This window comes from Mus musculus, chromosome 16 (assembly GCF_000001635.26).
Source record: "Mus musculus strain C57BL/6J chromosome 16, GRCm38.p6 C57BL/6J".
NCBI classification, from domain to species: Eukaryota; Metazoa; Chordata; class Mammalia; order Rodentia; family Muridae; genus Mus; species Mus musculus.
In genome coordinates, this window is record NC_000082.6 from 23,064,075 (window position 1) to 23,083,480 (window position 19,406).

Below are 19,406 nucleotides of genomic sequence, written 5' to 3' on the forward strand. Positions count from 1 at the left end.
GGCTGGAGAGATGGTTCAGCAGTTAAGAACACTGACTGTTCTTCTGAAGGTCCTGAGTTCAAATCCCAGCAACCACATGGTGGCTCACAACCATGTGTAATGAGATCTGATGCCTTCTAGGGTGTCTGAAGACAGCTACAGTGGATTTACATATAATAAATAAATCTTTAAAAATAGTTACATTTAAAGAAATCAGCCCAATGTAGAGAAGAGCTCATAAGTTCCCATCAGCAATGAAAAGTTCTATTCCTATTTGAAAACCATCTGTATAGAAATATGCAGCATGGAAGGCACTCAGTTATCCAGGAGAGGAACATCACACTTCTTACTCTTCCCTCCCTCAAACCCTCTCTCTTCTCCTACTCTGTTCTGTCTTGAATGAGAGCTGGCTGGTGTGTGTGTGTGTGTGTGTGTGTGTGTGTGTGTGTGTGTGTGTGTGTGTGTGTAAATCTACCCTGGTCATCTCCACAGCTTCTGTGGCTTTCACCTCATTTGATCTGTAAGACTTCCAACCTTCCCATCAAATTCTCTACAGTTGTAGAACTGCCCAGTTCCCTGATCCAACCTCTTCTGCAAGAAGAGAAGGGAAAACTGTTTCTGACAGCAGTAGAGATGCCTTACACCACACAGTCCTGAGGTGAGTTGTGTTGAGCAGCAAGAGATGTAGGGGGTTGAATATCGGCAGAATAGCCCAAGACTTAGTCTACTGACTAGATCACACCTATTGTGTTAAGTCAGCTTTTGGCTACTACAACAAAGTACCTGAATTGGACTTTGCAGCACATTTAAGATCCAACTAGATCTGAGCATTATAGTGCACACCTGTAATTCTCACACTGGGGAGGTTGAGGCAGGAGGAGAATTAAGTTCATCCTCAACTACAGAGCAAGCTGAGGATATCCGGGAGTATATGAGTCCTTGTCTCAAAAGGAAAGAGGAGAGGAGGGAGGAAGAGACACACACACACACACACACACACAGAGAGAGAGAGAGAGAGAGAGAGAGAGAGAGAGAGAGAGGTGGGAGGACAGAAGGCACCCAGGAAGTGTGTTCCCAAGAGGTAAGGAAGCCTTGATCCTGAGGTGGCATCTCTGCTGACCATACCACTCACTCTGCAGCCATCCTCTATCAGACATGGCTCTCACCTTGGTAATTTAATATAAATACCTATAAAAATATTTGACATCGTTTTATTGCAAACCATTGAGTGGGTTCCTCATCCCACATCAGCATATTCTTCATTTCTGAGAGCCTGTGGGAACCCTAAAATCCTGTGTAAATCCTGGGATATTTGCATTTTCCTGGGGAGAGGTTACAGCTCTCATCAGATTTACCAAAGAACTTGTGAGCTTTGGGTGTAGACAGTGATTCTAAACAGGGTCAGTATCTCCTGCCTGGAGCACTGTCTTCTCTCTCTGACAGTCCCTAAATCAAACTGGCCCTCTCTGTGTCACACTGGACACTCTGGCAAACTGAATAGATGCCACCTCCCATACTATGGTTCCTTTCCCATCCTGATTTCTCAGTGCCATTTGCCCCTTCTCTTCACCCCCACCCCTCTCACATGTCTTGTTGATGCCTCTTGCCACATTCTTCCTTCTAGCTCAGCATGCTCATCTTTTCCATAGATGTCCCCCTCACCACATTCTGGCCTCCTGTCTTTCCTAGCTCTTGCCCACCCCATGAAATTATCTGTCTACACTCTGTCCTTTGTACCTAACTGTCATCACCTCACAGATGTGACACTTAATGTCTCCCTAGAACCTAGCGCAGCACCTGCAAGGGAATAGCAAGGGCAGATGGCTAGGAAAGGCTCCTCTTGGGCTGACTAATGAGAAAGCCTCTTGCCTTATGTTCTGCTCATATGAAAACAGAGAGGAATACTTTCTGGCCAGCACATCACCTCGCTATGACTTCACCAATGACAAACACCGAATGTAAAGCTTAGCAAGTGAAACAAAATACTGTGTGACATAAACAATGGAAAGACAATCCTGTTCAGGGGGGAGGGCTCTTCTCCAGGAGCCAAAGCATTCGACTGACTTTATCAGATAGTTAGGTGTCAGGGAGCTTTCTTTAACCTTGAAAAAAAATGTTGTATCTGTAATGTGCTTTATTTTATAAAATGGTGAGTTAGTGTATTATGGTGATCATGAAAATACAGTAAAATAGGGGCCTAGTGATATAGCTCAGCTAAACTCACTCTAAAGGTGGTGGGACCTGGGAAAATGGAGCTGATAAATGAGGCACACTAGTCTCATGAAATAACCAACTTTATTCAGAGCTTCAGATAATGTATTCTCTGAGAGTTAAGAAAGGTCAGCTCAGTAGAGTTCTCATGAGGGCAAGCTGTATACAAGCACAGGGATAAGCCACATGTGACAAAATAACATTTTTCCATAAAGTAATTGTGATGGCTATTCCTGGTTGTCAACTTGACTACATCTGGAATGAACTACAATCCAGAAATGGAGGGCTCACCTGTGATCCAGATCTTGAGGCTAGAAGACACAGGCTTTTGACCTGGATCTTGACATGGTAATCTTGAGGCCATGAAAAGTTTAGATCCAAGCAAGGTAAGTACACACCTTAAATAACAAGGGACTGAGGCAAGGAGATCTCTGAATTCAAGGTCAACCTGGGACTAAGCACATTCCAGATCCAGGTGTGGTGGTGCACACTTTTAATCTGAGCCATACCTTGTGCTGGTGGCCTACATAAAGACACTGGAAGAAGGAAGACTCACTCTTCTTCATGTGCTTGCACTTCCTTGCCAGCACATCTGTTAGAACCTAATTCTTCAGGATTCCAGCTTATACAGAAGACCAGGTAAGATAGCTAGCTTTGTGGCCTGAGCAACTACTAGACATTTGGACTTCCCATTCACAGCTGCCCATTGTTGGGTCACTTGGACTACAAGTTGTAAGTCATTATAATAAATTCCTTTAATATATAGAGATATTCCATAAGATCTTTGACTCTAGAGAATCCTGAATAATACAGTCACATAATGGAATGTTTAAAGATTTAATTGAATAACAATAGTAAACAACAATGAATAATCTGAAGTAAACTCATTCCTGATATATCTGGGAGGAGCATGGACCCTCATTCCAAGAATAATTCTGTGCTTTCAAGAAACTGAGGTCACAAGACTCCTGCCTTGTACTCTTGGAGTGTTCTCACAAGCACTCAAAATTCTCCTCACACAACTTCCTTCCTGAACCCTGTTCTAAGAAGCTAGTATGCCTGAAGGCCTGGCTTCAATCCCCATCAGTTCATACAGCAGCCATAGAAGCCTCTGGAGAAAAGCAGAGGAAGGAGATCAGACACTTGAAGCCAACCATAGCTGTGTAGACACTTCCAGACCAACCTTGAATATCTGAGACCCTGTCAAAACATGAAATCAATAGAAGAGCATAAAATAACCGTTCTCAACAATCTCCATCTTTGCTTTTGACTGCACAGGGGTCCTAAATTCTCATTATCTTTAACTCATACATGAATTACAGAAAGTCAGGTTTTCAGGATCTTTCTAAATGGTCTCAGGGGTTTAGGACCATGAATATGAGATGCGTTTTCATTTATTAATGCTGTCTCTTTTTCTGTTCTTTGTCAAGGTAAGGCCCCCATACTGAAAGCCTATTTCCCCTGTATTGGTTGTGTGCATGCCATATCGACAGATAGTCCAGACCTGGAGCCTGTTCTGAAACACTCCATCGAACATTTCAACAACAACACAGATCACAGCCACCTCTTTACTCTCAGAAAAGTAAAAAGTGCCCACAGACAGGTTTGTTTTTCAATTGTTCAAGACATCTGATGTGCTTAAAAATCTGTTAGATTGGCATTTTGTCACGTAAAATGAACCATTGGCAGGAGGAACCTGCCTGGCACATGCTGGCATCGTCCTAGAGTGCCCGTGTTTCCATGAGAATAACTCTTAAGGCAAGGAGCTTCTCAGGGGTCCAGGTGAGTTGTGCGATGCACTAAAGGAAAGGAACTCTCACACACCCATTCCCTCCGCAGTGCATGGTTTCTTCCCAGAAATGGAAAAATGAGCGTCATTCTGGCTTTAAGGTTTTACCAAATCTATATTTTTATCTTCCTGTCATTAATTAAAAATGGCACCAAAATATTAAATTTTTCATAGAAAGTGGACACGACTTTCTAGGTATGCCTGAAATTATACTGCCCACTTCCTCCTGGTGGTGTTCAGTGGAAATATCTAGTAATCTGATCATTTCTTTCTTTGTTTTTTTGTTTGTTTGTTGGTTTGCTTGTTTGTTTGAGGCAGAGTCTCTACATAGTCCTGGCTGCCTTGAAACTCACTCTGTAAACAAGAGTAGCCTCAATCAAGCAGAGATCTCCCTACTTCTGCCTCTGATACTGGCATTAAAGGCTTTGACCACCAGGCCTAGCTTGGAATGAGATTTTTTATTGGCTCCTTTATCACAGCTTTTCTGAGAGCTCATCTGGTCCTTTGAATTTCAGTTTCTTAAGAATTCCTCAACTTAGAGAGTAACAATCTGTACTTTTACTTCAACTTGCTCCTGTGTGTGATGTGTATTCTACCCACTTGTGTTCATGTACAGCAGTCAGCATAGGGACCGTGGTGACCATGACCACAGATGGTGGGATAGGGCTGCCAAGAACAAAGCAGGGGAACGTCACTGTCTGGTGACCTGCAGCCAGAGGACTCCCCAGGACAGGCCACTCCCATTTCACATTACTCCTAGCTAGAAAATCATATTGCTTCACAATACTGGGTGATATTTGCATTCTTGGCAACCTGGGAAAGAAAGATTGTGGAGTCTTTGAAGATATATAGATATATAATATGTATGATATATAAGATATATATTATATACACATATAATATGTATGCACATAACTGTACATTAGCAGTTACTTTGAAGTGTCATGGAGTGTGTTGTATGTGTCTCTGTGTGTGTCTGTACATGTGTCTGTCACAATACTCAACACTTGCTCAGTGATGCTATTGCCCAGTAATAATGATGGTTTGTACTTCTTGAACACTTGTTGTATCCAATTCATTGTTTAAAGACATTTATATCTTTTGCTCACTGTGAGTAACGTTCAACCTGAGGTTCAAGTACTCATTCAATCTAACTCATTTTAGGTGGTGGCTGGCCTGAATTTTGACATTACCTACACAATTGTGCAAACAAATTGTTCAAAGGAGCGTTTTCCTTCCCTCCATGGAGACTGCGTGGCCCTTCCCAATGGTGTAAGTAGCAGACATTTAATGACAGTCTTTCACAGTTTGCTGACAGTGTTTCCAGGACTGTCAAGCTCTGTCACTTGACACCAAGATGTCACTTAGTAGTTCACACTCAGGTCCACCCAGAGTCTTAGGACCTAAGTTGCTGGTCAAGGCATCCAAGTGTGTCACACTACATATCTCCATCCTGTCAGAGATTAGGTATGGGATTTGACATGGTGATGGGTTGTCACAGTCTCCTGGCCTCCTCCTCCTCCATGTGTGCTCCATGTTCACACAGGGTCCTCTGTGACCCAGCTTTTTCCTGCAAACTCCCCTGTGGTGCTTCCTCACCCTCCCTCTTCTCCTGTCATCTAATAAATGCATCCTGGGAATCCTCTCCTGCTGTGCATGACATCTTGTCATTGAAGAGATGTCAGTGGCTGTTCTGTGGCCAGTGAATGCCAAGGAGACCAAGGAAGGAACCTTCCTGGAATATTATTGTAGATGTTTCTTTAATCTAGCATCTCTGCTTTGACAGTTTTATATCATGAGGGAAAGGTGGGAAATCTAGACCACACTTTGCTAATTTTCACAGTAAAGCATTGGAGACAAATGCTATATGCATCCTTAAGAAATGGTTATGCAAGATACAGCAGTTCATAGATTATGAATACTGCTTCCTGAGCCTCTTGTGACATTAGCAAATCATTGTAATAGGTTAAGGACAAGAAAAAAATTAGGACATAAACTCTACTCACAGGAGCGATGAAGAAAGGAGGATTAGGCGTTCAAGATCATCTTTAACTGCTCAGTGGGTTTGAGGCCTTCATTGGTTTGAAAAGCTGCTGTTTCAGAAAAAAAAAAAAACAAAAAGACCTAAATAAATGAAGGACGATGGGGAGGAAACAGGAGGCTGGGTGTGGTGACACACACCTTTACCAGCACTGCAAAAGCAGCAGATGTCAATGAGTTCAAGAGCAGTCTGCTCTACAAACCGAGTTCTAGGCCTTCTAGGGATGCATAGGGAGACAATGCTGTCTCAAAATTTGTTTTAAATTTAAGTTTTAAAATAAGGAACGAAGGAAGGAAGGGAAACTGTGTATACAGAGTCAGGCAAATATGCAAGGTCAAATAATATAAATATAAAAGTGATAGAAAGTAAATGTGTTATAATTCAGAACACTGTTAACCTTCAGGAAGAGTTCTGGGTGGGTTTTTTTTTTTTTCTGATTTTGCATACCTATTGAGATTTCTTCAATAGTTTTTAAATGTTCTAGTTAATCATGCATTGATTTATAGCTGTAAAAAGAGTCATAAAAGACCCTACCAAGCCGGGCAGTGGTGGCGCATGCCTTTGGGAGGCAGAGGCAGGTTGGGAGGCAGAGGCAGGTGGATTTCTGAGTTTGAGGCCAGCCTGGTCTACAGAGTGAGTTCCAGGACAGCCAGGGCTATACAGAGAAACCCGGTCTCAAAAAAGAACAACAACAACAACAAAAAGACACAAAATAAAAGGAAACATTTATGAATCTTCTGCCCTTAAAGGGCTTAGTGTGAAGATCATGTTCAAAATTCCAGAACCCAAAACCAAAAGACAGACCACTTCTAAAATGGGCAAAGGATTGATTGAACAGATGGCTCCAGATTTGCAGGTATTAGCACATGAGGAGATCCACAGGACCACCAGCCATCAGGCAATGCAAATGCAAGCAGAATGGTCCTAACCCCCAGAGGGATTAGTGCATATCCCCTTTGTCTTTTTCATGGGTGGAGAGAAAGGAGAATTGTGGGAAATTTTCAGTGACTTCTTTTTCTTAAAAGTTGTGATTATTTTATTTAATTTTTAACATTTATTTATTTATTTATTTATTTATTTATTTATTTATTTATTTCGAGTATATGGGCTTTTTGCCTACATGTGTAATCTGTGAATATGTATATACAGTATACACAGAGGCTGGAGAGGACATCAGAACTCTTGAGACTGAAGTTGTAGGTGGTTGTGAGTTGCCATGGGAGAATCAAACCGCAGTCCTCCATAAGAGCAGTCAGTGCTCGGAACCTCTGAGCCAGTTCTCCAGTTCTGTGATTATTTTACATGCTCGACTCTTTTTTTTTTTTCACCTAAGAATTTTTCCTCATCATTAGGAATCTTTTGTTTGTTTGTTTGAAACAGGGTTTCTCTTTGTAGTCCTGGCTGTCCTGGAACTCACTCTGTAGACTAGCCTGGCCACAAACACAGAAATTCGCCTGCCTCTGCCTCCAAGTGCTGGGATTAAAGGCGTGGGCCACCACTGCCTGCCTAGAATTCTTGGTAAACATTAAAGATGACTCTGCAATAATATTCCAGCAAGGACACCATAGATTGTTTTTTACCACAGTGCTCCTACCTTTGGATACCTAGGTTATTTCTAGTTTTTATATAATACTAACTTAGCAAACATTTTTGACAATGAAATTATTTTTGTATTTGGCATTCCTTCAGAATAAGGCTTCAGTTTATTTTTTTTAAGATTTTATTTATTATTTATTTTATAGGTAAGTACACTGTAGCTGTCTTCAGACACACCAGGAGAGGGAGTCAGATGTCATTAAGGATGGTTGTAAGCCACCATGTGGTTGCTGGGATTTGAACTCAGAACCTTTGGAAGAGCAGTCAGTGCTCTTAACCGCTGAGCCATCTCTCCTTCAGTTTTATAAATGATAAACATAGTTATTAAAATCTTTTAAACTCTTCATTTATATAGTTTTTACATTTATAGCTGTTTGCTTAAATAAATTGATTTAAATTCTATTGCGTTAAAATTCAATATTTTATAGCTAAATATATTTTAGTTTCTCAATCAATAATTGAGTTAACGTGTTCATTTTGCTGAAATATTTTCATAAGTATGCTAGAAGTTTATGGATTGAATTTATGGATGAGTAATTATATATTCTTTGCCCATTCTTTTCTTTGTGTGTGTGGTATATGCAGGTATGTATGTGTGTGTGTGCTCACCTGTGCAGATACATGTGAAGGCCATATGCTCAGCTGCCTCTAAAACAAAACAAAGCAAAAGTTGAAGCCAGGGAAGAGATATCTCAGTCAGTAAAGGGCTTGTCTTTGGGTCTCTCTCTCCCATGCAGACATCTAGAATACAAGCATCAGAGAGACAAGACTCCTGGGCTCACTTGACAGTGGCCTACTGGAATCAGTGAGCTCAGGGTTCAATGAGAGATCCTGTCTTACTTAGGCATTCCCTGTGCAGTGGACAATCCCATTTCTCTCCCTCTGTCGGTGCTCCTTGTCATAGCTATCATGGCTACCATGTGCTTTTCATTTTTTCCATTGCTTTTATTCCTTTTTTCCCCTTTTCCTGATATAATGATTTGTAAAGTAGACAAACTGTCACAGGATTTTCCCTGTCCAATTACATTAGTACAAAGGATGTCTGTGATTGGCCAGGGAAAAGGGAGGCAGAGCTAAGAGTTGCAGAGCAAGGGAGAGTCTCAGGGTAAAAGGAAAAGGAAGATGGCTGCGGATATGAACCTATGTGGTAGTGTTTTCCAGCCACAAGTAGCTATGATTTCACAAGGTTAGAAATATTAGGATAAAGCTCTTATCATTATTAGTCGGCTCTGAAATTTAATGTATTGGCATCTTATAAATTGTGACATTATTGATACATAAATCTGATGGATTAATTAAGCTTTAAGAGTCTTGATTTTACCGGGTTACTGGGTATTGTGATATGCAACTGCGAGGCTGGCGGTTCCATTTAGTTATTGGAGTGCAGGATCACCGACTACATGAGTATATGGCTGAGGAAGAAGCAGCAGTAATGCCAGGGACAAGCAACCGAGAGCTGGGTACACAGCAATCAGGTGCAGCCGGGGCTAGCTCCAGAGAGTTGGCAGCGGCAGCAGGAAGGCGCACAGGAGCGTGGTCTGACTCCACGGAAAGTTGGCAGGTTCAGTTTTTTAGTATCTCCCGCAACAGACATACTTACTGTCTTTTATTTTTACTAGTTGTTTGCTTTTCACAATGACTTCTGTTTATGATTTTTTAACCACCAGGATGATGGTGAATGTAGAGGAAATCTCTTCATGGATATTAATAACAAAATTGCCAACTTCTCACAGAGCTGTACCCTTTATTCAGGTGAGAAAGCCCACATGGAGACACAGGAAGTGGTGTCTCCTTTTTACTTAGCTGCACTGGGTCTGAACTGGTCAAGGCAACACAGTGACTGAGCAACAATGTGTCTTCCCCAGACACGGTAGCCTTCAGGGACAGTGGCAGCTGCCTTTCTTTTTGTGTACACTGTCCTTAAATCCCATGTTTTGAGTTGGAGAGAATTGCATCTCGTTTTTAACCACCCACCATGGAATCCTTCCAGGTAAAGGTGGGCTTTCTAGTGTGTTTTGATATGGTGAGCTCTGTGGAAAACTTATAGTTAAATCAGCATTTTCAATAAAAGGGCTGACTTCACTCACATTGACATATAATTGTGAACGTGTCATGTTGAGAAACACCACCATGCACCTGTCATGAGGAGCGCCGCTGTGCACAGGTCATGGGGAGCACTACTGCGTATGTGTCATGAGGAGACCCACTCTATATATGTCATGAGGGGCACTACTGTGCACTAACCATGAGAAACTCCACTAGCACTGCCTGTTCAGTGGAGCCATGGACTCTAAGCTGGCCATTGGAGAGCCATTGCAAGCACTTTCCTCAAACTTAAACATTTCTCTATAGTTGACATCAAAAATGGGAAATTTGGGCTGGTGAGAGGGCTCAGTGGGTGAGAGCACCCGACTGCTCTTCCAAAGGTCCAGAGTTCAAATCCCAGCAACCACATGGTGGCTCATAACCATCTGTAACGAGATCTGACTCCCTCTTCTGAAGTGTCTGAAGACAGCTACAGTGTACTTACATATAATCAATAAATAAATCTTTTTTTAAAAAATGGGAAATTTTAAACTGGGTGTGGTTGCATACCTGTAACTGTGCCAGTCAGGACACTGAAGCAGGGGATCAGAAGTTTTTAGGTCAACATCTACATGGAGAATTCAAGGCTGGCTTGGGACATATAATGCCCTGTATCAGTGTGTAAAAATACAAGCAATTATAGCATATGGGTGAACATGGGCAAACACGCTTCCCTAAACATCTGATCTCCCAAAGAACAAGGAGAAGTGGACTGTCTCAGGACCAGTATTCCCTTAATCCTGTTCTGCTTACCTCACACCCTGTATAAATGAGAATGCAGAAGTTGTGTGTGACAGGAGAGAAGCCAGACTACACTTTGGGTGTACCTACTGACTTTAAATCTGATTTCTTCTCAGGAGATGATTTGGTAGAAGCGCTTCCCAAGCCTTGCCCTGGCTGCCCCAGGGACATACCTGTAGACAGCCCAGAGCTGAAGGAGGTGCTTGGTCATTCCATTGCACAGCTAAATGCAGAGAATGACCATCCTTTCTATTACAAGATTGACACCGTGAAAAAAGCAACATCACAGGTCTGTACATAGGAAAATGGGAGTTTGTATCCTATGTATAGATTGATTGGTAGTATGACCCCTGTTCTTGGCTCTGGTGAGGAAAACAGGACTTGGCAACAGGATTTGGTGGCTTAAATTCCAAGTCCCAACTGTGCTGCATGCTTGAGTGTCTTTGTTGGGCGAGTATCTTGCCACAAGTTCTAGGTCACCTTGGACTACACTTAGTAAGATCCTGTCTTAACACACACACACACACACACACACACACAGAGAGAGAGAGAGAGAGAGAGAGAGAGAGAGAGAGAGAGAGAGAGAGAGACTTCACTCTTGCTGCATGTTCTTTCTCCCTTTGTTCCCTGTGCCCTGGATGCACTCTATCAATAAAGGCTGTTTGCCTTTATCTGGAGTCAGAGGCTCAGCTCTACCATCACCTCTATCCTTGGTGACTCTGTGTGACTATTAAAATCTCATCTCTTGTGGCACCATCTGTAAAATGAGTAGCTGTATTAGAGAAGGGAAAATCTCCAACAGCACTGGCATCTATACTCAGACTGTTAAAGGATAGATTCCAACCTAAAGACTAGCTTCTCTGGATAAGCTTAATTAAGCTAAACTACACTAAGATAAGCTAAACTAAGCTGAGAGTAGATAAGAAACTTTATCAAGATAGAAGCAAGCTGCTGTGGAGGCTGACATGAGCTTCTAAATCTAGTAAGAAATAGGTTTAGTAGTTGTATTTCTAGGAATCTAACAAGAGCCTTCATATGTGAACATAGTCATTGTTGTTTTCATTCTAAAAGCAAAAGACACGGTAAACGGTCCAACTGATCAGCAGGGCCAGTGATGGCTCAGATGGTAAAGGTGTTTAACACTGGCCTGATGGCCTGAATCCTATCCCTGGATAGGAGAAAACTGATTGCACAGAGTTGTTGTCTGACTTCCACACACATGCCATGGCATGTACTCCCCCAACCACACACATACAGACACACCCACCCACAAATGCCTACTACTACTAATACCAAGATACACAATATGGGACTGAGTAAATGAAGCCAAGCAGACCCTTACTGTTGAGTGTCAGGCAAAACGTAAAGGCATCTTTGTAAAGAGTGTTTGATGAGGGACAGTCTCCTGCTTTAGTAACTGCCTGTTAGTTTGTTTTCTATGTGCTGATTGACAGTTTTATTCCCTTGGCATTTAATTTCTGTAATTCTTTATTAATTCTGGATATTAGTTGTTGTCTGAAGTGTAACTGGTAAAGATTTTCTCTGATCATGTGGGCTATGGGCCCTGTTGGTTTTTCTTCTGCTGTATAGAGACTTTGTATTTTCATGCAGTCCCATCTGTTAATACCTGGGGCTGGTACCTGCCTGTGCTGTTGGTCTTCCTGTCTGTTTTTGCTCTAGTCACAGGCTGTCTCTGTCACTATGGCTCTATAGTATAATTTGAGGTCAAGTACTATAATACCTTCAGCATTGTCTTACTCCTTAGGACGGCTTTGGCCATTTGGTCCTTTGTGGTTTCATATAAATTCATGTATTTTTTTCTAAGCCTATGACATATGACATGGAATTTTTTATAGGTATTGTATTAATTCTGTATATTAATTGTGGTAGTACAAACATTTTCACACTATTAATTTTGCCTATCCAGGACCATGCACGATATTTCCATTGTCTAGTATTTTCTGTAATTTCCTTTGCCAATATCTAGACATTTTTATTGTAGAGAATTTTATTGTAATAGTCTTTGAATCATTGGGTTAGATATATTCCTAACTACTTTTGAAAATTTTTTTTAAAAAAGTATCTCATTATACAGTCCAGATTGACTTGAAATTCACTCTCCAGACCAGGCTGGCCATGAACTCACAAAGATCTACCTTCCTCTGCCTCCCCAGTGCTGGGATTACAGGCATGTTCCACCAACAACTGGCTTGTTTAAAGATTTAAGAGGCTACTTAATCTTAAAAATATATGAAAAGTAATAGATAATCTAAATACTTTCCTAACTGGATAATTTAAACTACACATGGATTTTCTAATTCAGTATTTGGCAGCGAAACAACAAAAAATATTTAAAGAAAATATTTTAAGTTTTTCTTTTCATACCTCAGAATGTACTAAAAATTAAGCCCTTGAGTTACTTGGTAGGTGTGGTTTATAGTTTATGAACATTTAAATTAGTATGTGAATATTAAAGTGAAAGGTTACCCTGTATTTCTTTTACTCAGTGAAGTAAGCTGACCCAACTAATACCCAGAAATCTTAGATATACATACAAACAAAACGTTGTGTCAGATATGTGCACCTTGTAGAGAATTTTATACTTGTAGTCACACTACAAGGACAGTGTAACTTTCTAAGATGGTCAGGAAATATTTAAAATTTCCAGATTCTAACTTTGACCACACTGAAGTAAAAAAGTGCAATTTGTTATGGAAATCCTCATTAAATATTTGTCTTGTACTATTAACTTTACAGGTGGTAGCAGGAACTAAATATGTTATTGAGTTCATAGCCAGAGAAACCAAATGCTCCAAGGAAAGTAACACAGAGCTGGCAGAAGATTGTGAGATCAAGCACCTTGGAGTGAGTAGCACTGTCCCTGTGTGACACTCTAAAGGTCACTTGCTCATGGGCCTCATGACTAATGCTGATTTATTTTCTCTTGTCTTCTGTTTTCATGATTAGCAAAGTCTCGACTGCAATGCTAACGTGTACATGAGACCTTGGGAGAACAAAGTCGTCCCGACTGTGAAATGCCAAGCATTAGATATGGTAGGATTGGAGTATTGTCAGCTTGGGGTCAGTTCTGTCTATTCCAAAAAGCAATATTGAACATGAATCATTACTGAAATAACTGGGGGAGGGGCTGCTCTTTTAAACCCGTAAGAAGTTGTACATATTTATGCTGATCTTGCGTTTTATGGCTGGGAAAGAAAACAGGTAACCACTCAGTCACTTAGCTCATTGTCAGCGTTCCCTGGTAGTTCTCTTTCTGGTAGTGAGAAGAAGACCAGGGCACTACCACGAGCCACACAACTCCAAGATACACCTGAGTCCTTAGCACTACAGTGTGCTGGGTTCTGCTCTGTGCATTGAAGGACTTTGTGAGAAACATGGATTCACTCCCCTTCCATAGTTAAATGAATACCAAAATGCACTTTAAAACAGTCGTCAAGGGGTCCACACATGATTCAAATCTGAGAGGCAACACTCTGCATCGTGTTTTTAAGAATCAATGTGCCTAGGGCATCATTACTTACCAATGATGGGATGCTAAGACTTGAAGTGCTCTGAGGCTCCAGAGTGAATCACTTCACTAAGTCCCTCTTCCCAGGCTCTGCACAGCAAGCTCCTTGCACATTCTCATCAGTCCCTAGGGCCCTGGGAGGCAGGTGCTGTGGTTTTATTTTGCAGCAAGTGGACTTGGTGTGTAGAGTGTTGAGCGTAGGTCAACTCTGAGTCCACCCTTTCCATCATGATCCTGACAACTAGAAGACATGTGACTCCAAAGCCTGAGTACTTTCATATCTGAGCACAGGCCTCAACTGTGCCCTTCCCACCTTCGTAAAAGGGGAGGTGGAGCATATTCAGAAAGCCACACCTCTGTGCAGATTGCCACCTCTCCTTTCTGGTTTAGGTTCTTGTCATTTGTTACTATCTCTAACACGTTGTCAAAGGCCTTCCTGTCACATTTGTGAGCAGGTCCTGTGGTGGCACAGCCTGACAAAGTTTAGCTATAAAGACCTTTAAGGATAATAACAGCAATGGTTGGAACAGAAATGATATCAGTTATCAAAATGAATACCTGAGAGAGTATGTGCTCAAACCATCCACTTTCCTAAATGAAGAAAACCTCTTAGCCTTAGAGTATTATTAAGAAGAATAATCAGGGCAGGACTGAGACTCTAACTCAGTGCTACAGTACCTGCCCAACATGTTCAGGGTTCTTAGTCCAATCCCTAGGACCACAAACAGAGCCTACAAATTTCAAGAAAAATTAAAAGAGAAGAAATATTGTTAATTTATTTTTCTAGAATAGTAATACTATATTTAATATCTGGGAAAGACTCACCCCATTTTGATGCGGCATGGCATCATCCAGCGCTTAGTCTCTTCTTCCTTCATCTACAGCCTGGTACTAACATAGGGCATTCGTTTTACTATTTCCTCTGTAGACTGAAATGGCAAGAAGGCCTCCAGGTTTTTCTCCTTTCCGGAGTGTCACAGTACAAGAAACAAAAGAAGGAAGAACTGTAAGTCCACCCTACATTGCCAGGGAGCAAGAAGAGAGGGATGCAGAAACTGAACAAGGACCCACACATGGGCATGGCTGGTTGCATGAAAAGCAAATCAAGGCTAATAAGAATCACCGTGGTCATAAGCATGGGCATGACCATGGCCATTGGTCCCCAAGGAGGCATGGCCTTGGTCATGGACACCAGAAACCACATGGCCTTGGTCATGGACATCAACTTAAACTTGATTATCTTAGACACCAAAGGGAAGATGGTGATGACCATACACACACAGTGGGACATGGTCATGGTCACGGACATGGTCATGGTCATGGACATGGACATGGTCATGGTCACGGTCATGGTCATGGTCATGGACATGGTCATGGTAAGCATACAAATAAAGACAAAAACAGTGTAAAGCAGACTACCCAGAGAACAGAGTCTTTGGCAAGCTCTTCTGAATACAGTACTACATCTACACAGATGCAGGGGAGGACAGAAGGGCCCACCTTGACCCCTCCCCGAGCCCAGCCAACTGTTACCTCTTCTGGTTTTCAGGACTCAGATTTCATTGAAGATGTGGTAGCTACCACCCCACCATATGACACTGGGGCCCATGATGATTTGATCCCTGATATCCATGTACAGCCAGATAGCCTTTCATTTAAGCTGATATCTGATTTTCCAGAAGCAACTTCCCCCAAATGTCCTGGGCGCCCATGGAAGCCAGCTAGCTGGAAGGATCCAAACACAGAAACAACAGAATTTTCTGATTTTGATCTCCTTGATGCTCTTTCTTAACTTACGCAGCCTAGGTAGCTTCACAAATGCTCTCCCAGCCTTTCTTTCTACTGCCCAAGCACAAACATTGTGACCTAAGTCATCCAGCCATGGTGATCAGAACAGCCTGTCAATGGGACTTTATAACTCCCTGTGGACTGATCGATAATAAAGCTGCCATCATTCTGAATCCCTCTGAGCCTGCCTCACACACTTTCTGAACCAATACAGGAAGAAGCCTACCAGAATCCACTGCTCTGGTAAGGAGCGGATAGCTCAAGATGCACGTTAGCATCTGCATACAGAACTGTGGCATCCGTGTCTAGAAAACAAAGAAAACCAAGAGACTGAATGCTGCACTTATGGATGGGGGAAATACCAGCAAAGCTTCCAGATGGAGAGAGAGAGAGAGAGAGAGAGAGAGAGAGAGAGAGAGAGAGAGAGAGAGAGAAGAAAACAGAAACAACAAAGAAAACCAAGAGACTGAATGCTGCACTTATGGATGGGGGAAATACCAGCAAAGCTTCCAGATGGAGAGAGAGAGAGAGAGAGAGAGAGAGAGAGAGAGAGAGAGAGAGAGGGAGAGAGAGAGAGAGAGGGAGAGAGAGAGAGAGAGAGAGAGAGAGAGAGAGAGAGAGAAGAAAACAGAAACAGGCTGATCAAAGGGATTGACGGGGAGTAATGCATTGACTATGTTTCTCAAGCAGGTGAATTATAGCAAAGAGACTCTCACTTAGTAGCTTGTCCTTGGAATTCCTTTTCTGGGTGAGGCTGTTCCTCACCAGTCTACCCACTAGCTAGTCTCTGCCATAAGGCTTTCAAGCAGGGGCTTTCTGGTAATGCTGCTGAGGTTAGATTAAGCAATCCTTAGTTCTCAGAAGTTCTGAGTCCAGCACTAAGGACAGAAAGTAGAAGGGAGAATATTGAAGAAGGTTTTCTACAGCAACCTTTTATTTCTTGTGACAAAGCAGGTTATGGATTTGATGGAAACATCATTCCTTCCCTTTAGGAGCCAGTTCCTTAGCCTTAAAATTGTTCTCTCGTTTTTGTTTTTGTTTTTGTTTGTTTTTTGTTTGTTTGTTTTTGTTTTTTGCTGTGACACTGAAGACCATTAACTTTGGAAAAATAGAAAGAGATTAATAGTTTCCAACTCAGGCCGTGTGTTTGCCTGGAAAAGAAGATATGACTGTTTGAACTCACTGATAAGTCCTACAGGCTCCTCCACATAGCTCCATACCCATGGTCACTGAGAGACTCTATGTAAATTCTCTAGTCACTAAACAAAGACCTGAGCCCCAGAAGTGAACCTGTAGGGAAGAGAACAGAGTTGGCATAAAAACAGTCAGAATATATGTGGTCAAGGGTCTTCCTTACTGCAGTCGCCACAAACTCAGTTTAGAGAAAGCCAAGTGCACTGAAGTGATGTGCACGAATAAGAAATGAGGACGTGGCTCCCCACAGCTACCCCAGCCAGTGGGTGTGTGTCGGGCTGCTGTGGGAAACTGCATTTGAGCCGAGTGTTCCTCTCACTTCAGTCACTGTCTACACTGTAACACGAAGACCCAATGACGCTGGGAAACATTCTCACCCTGAAACCGGCTGCACTGCTTGGCAAAAGTTGAGCAGAAGCAGGAGATTAACAGCAGTTTACTGTATTACAGAGGCTCCTACGCGCGTGCGAGTACAAGGGCAGACTCTCAAAGGCAGGGGCAGAGCCAGCGCCTGAGCGTCAGGCAGAATCTTCACAAGTGAAGCAGTAGTCCCAGCAATGACCCAGAGGGAAGGACCAGAAGAATCCTGGGATGTGTGGAGCGCGGGACCATCGTCTTCATCACCCTGATCCTAGTGGAAATAAAATTCAGACTTGATGATTTTACAGTGGTCTCCTTTCAGCCATCCCTGACATGAGGCGAATTGGAGCTGTCTCTAAAGCTTGAGTTTGGCCACAGACGCTTATAGTCTCTCTCTGGAACATCCTCTCTAAGGTAGACAGGAATCCTTAGATGGAGCTTCCTTGCCACAGAGGCACGGGTGCCACAGGGATGATTAGAGGGTCTCACTTCTGTGAGAACTTGCTCTTTTTGCCCCCCTCTCCTGCTCACCAAGCCAATGCTAGGAATAGTTAGAATTGCTTACCAATGTTTCTAAATTTGTGTCATTACCCAACTAGAAAAATAATCTATGTCAATATGATGCCTACCAGCATCTTATCAGAAAGTGCCCAGTGACCTGGGCACTTCATTAAAATCATGAACAAGAGAAGGCTGACAATTGATTCTCTTGATTAGTACTTAGTGTGGGGAAATAAGAAAAGGGATATTGCTGATGGTTAACTGAGGTGGAAGGCAGTGAGGCAGGCTGTCAGTGGGAGTGTGGATGGGGGAGGGAAACCTGATGACTTTTGGCTATGTAACTCTTACTGGAGTTGAAAACTGAAGGCTTCTGATAGCAGCTGGGGAGTGAGAAAAGAAACAGTTATTTAGGTTCTTATACTCTTTGACTCAGGAACCTCTTGCTGGCCAGGCAAGTTTGTATCTTACTCTTTGTGAGCCAGAGGAAGAGGAAGAGGAAGAGGAAGAGGAAGAGGAAGAGGAAGAGGAAGAGGAAGAGGAAAAAAGTGGGGCAGTGGTGGTGCATGCCTTTAATCCCAGCACTTGTGAGGCAGAGGCAGGCAGATTTCTGAGTTCAAGGCCAGCCTGGTCTACAGAGTGAGTTCCAGGACAGCCAGGACTACACAGAGAAACCCTATCTCAAAAAAACAAACAAACAAAAAACAAACAAACAATAAAAAAAGAAAAGCAAAAGGAAGGAGGGAAGGAAGGAAGCAGGCACACACACAGAAACATGCACACTGGATGAAACAGAAAAGGGCTACATGGTCACTTTGTTTTCATTCTTAGATTTTATGCTTTCTCACACAAAAATCATAGCATGCAATTTTTCCCATTAATTTCTTTAGTTATTCACTTTACATTCCAATTCAGCTGCTCCTCTGCTCCTTGCCCCTCACATAGATTCTTCCCCCATTCCTCCCTCCCTTCCCCACCCTCCCTGGGTACACACACACATATCACACACATATCAAGTCACTGCAGCACTAGGCACATCCTCTTGCATTGAAGCCAGAAAAGGCAGCCCAGCTAGAGGAATGTGATCCACGGGCAGGCAACAGGTTCAGAGACAGCCTCTGCTCCAGTTATTGGGGCACCCACATGAAGACCAAGCTGTATATCTGCCACGTATGTGGGGACCTAGGTCCAGCCCATGGTCCCTCCCTGGTTGTTCAGTCTCTAGAAGCCTCCAAGAGTCCAAGTTAATTGACTCTATTGTTCTTTCTGTCCTCTTTGAGTCCCTCAATTCTTCTCCTAAGTCTTCCACGTGACTCCCTGATCTCCATCTAATGTTTGATTGTGGATCTCTACATCTCTTTCCCTTGGCTGCTGGATCGAGCCTCTCAGAGGACAGTATGTTAGGGTCCTGTCTGCAAACATAACAGAGTATCATTAGTAGTGTCAGGGATTGGTTCTTGCCCTTGGGATGGGTCTTAATTTGTGGCAGTCATTGGTTGACCATTCCTTCAGCCTCTGATCTGTTTTGGTCCTCAATCTCTGATCTGTTTTGGTCCCTGCACATCTTGAAGGCAGGACACATCTGAGTGAGGTAA

The 19,406-nt window shown here is 42.5% G+C and overlaps 1 protein-coding gene across 6 annotated transcripts in view; it reads left to right on the forward strand.

The window, feature by feature from the left end:
• The window catches only part of Kng1 (kininogen 1), a 23,859-nt gene extending 5,855 nt beyond the window's left edge, over positions 1 to 18,004 (forward strand). Inside the window, exons 4-11 of one of the 6 annotated variants that reach the window (XM_006521813.1) lie at positions 3,621 to 3,793; positions 5,144 to 5,251; positions 9,284 to 9,368; positions 10,559 to 10,731; positions 13,200 to 13,307; positions 13,410 to 13,496; positions 14,900 to 14,977; positions 15,651 to 15,941. In XM_006521813.1, coding sequence (XP_006521876.1) covers positions 3,621 to 3,793; positions 5,144 to 5,251; positions 9,284 to 9,368; positions 10,559 to 10,731; positions 13,200 to 13,307; positions 13,410 to 13,496; positions 14,900 to 14,977; positions 15,651 to 15,836 — 998 coding nt within the window. In that variant the 3' untranslated portion in view covers positions 15,837 to 15,941. Of the gene's footprint in view, positions 1 to 3,620; positions 3,794 to 5,143; positions 5,252 to 9,283; positions 9,369 to 10,558; positions 10,732 to 13,199; positions 13,308 to 13,409; positions 13,497 to 14,899; positions 15,942 to 17,403 lie in introns of those variants that run through there. The other 5 variants (NM_023125.3, NM_001102412.1, NM_001102411.1 and 2 more) reach the window with 5 other exon arrangements.
• The last annotated feature ends 1,402 nt before the right edge of the window (positions 18,005 to 19,406 follow it).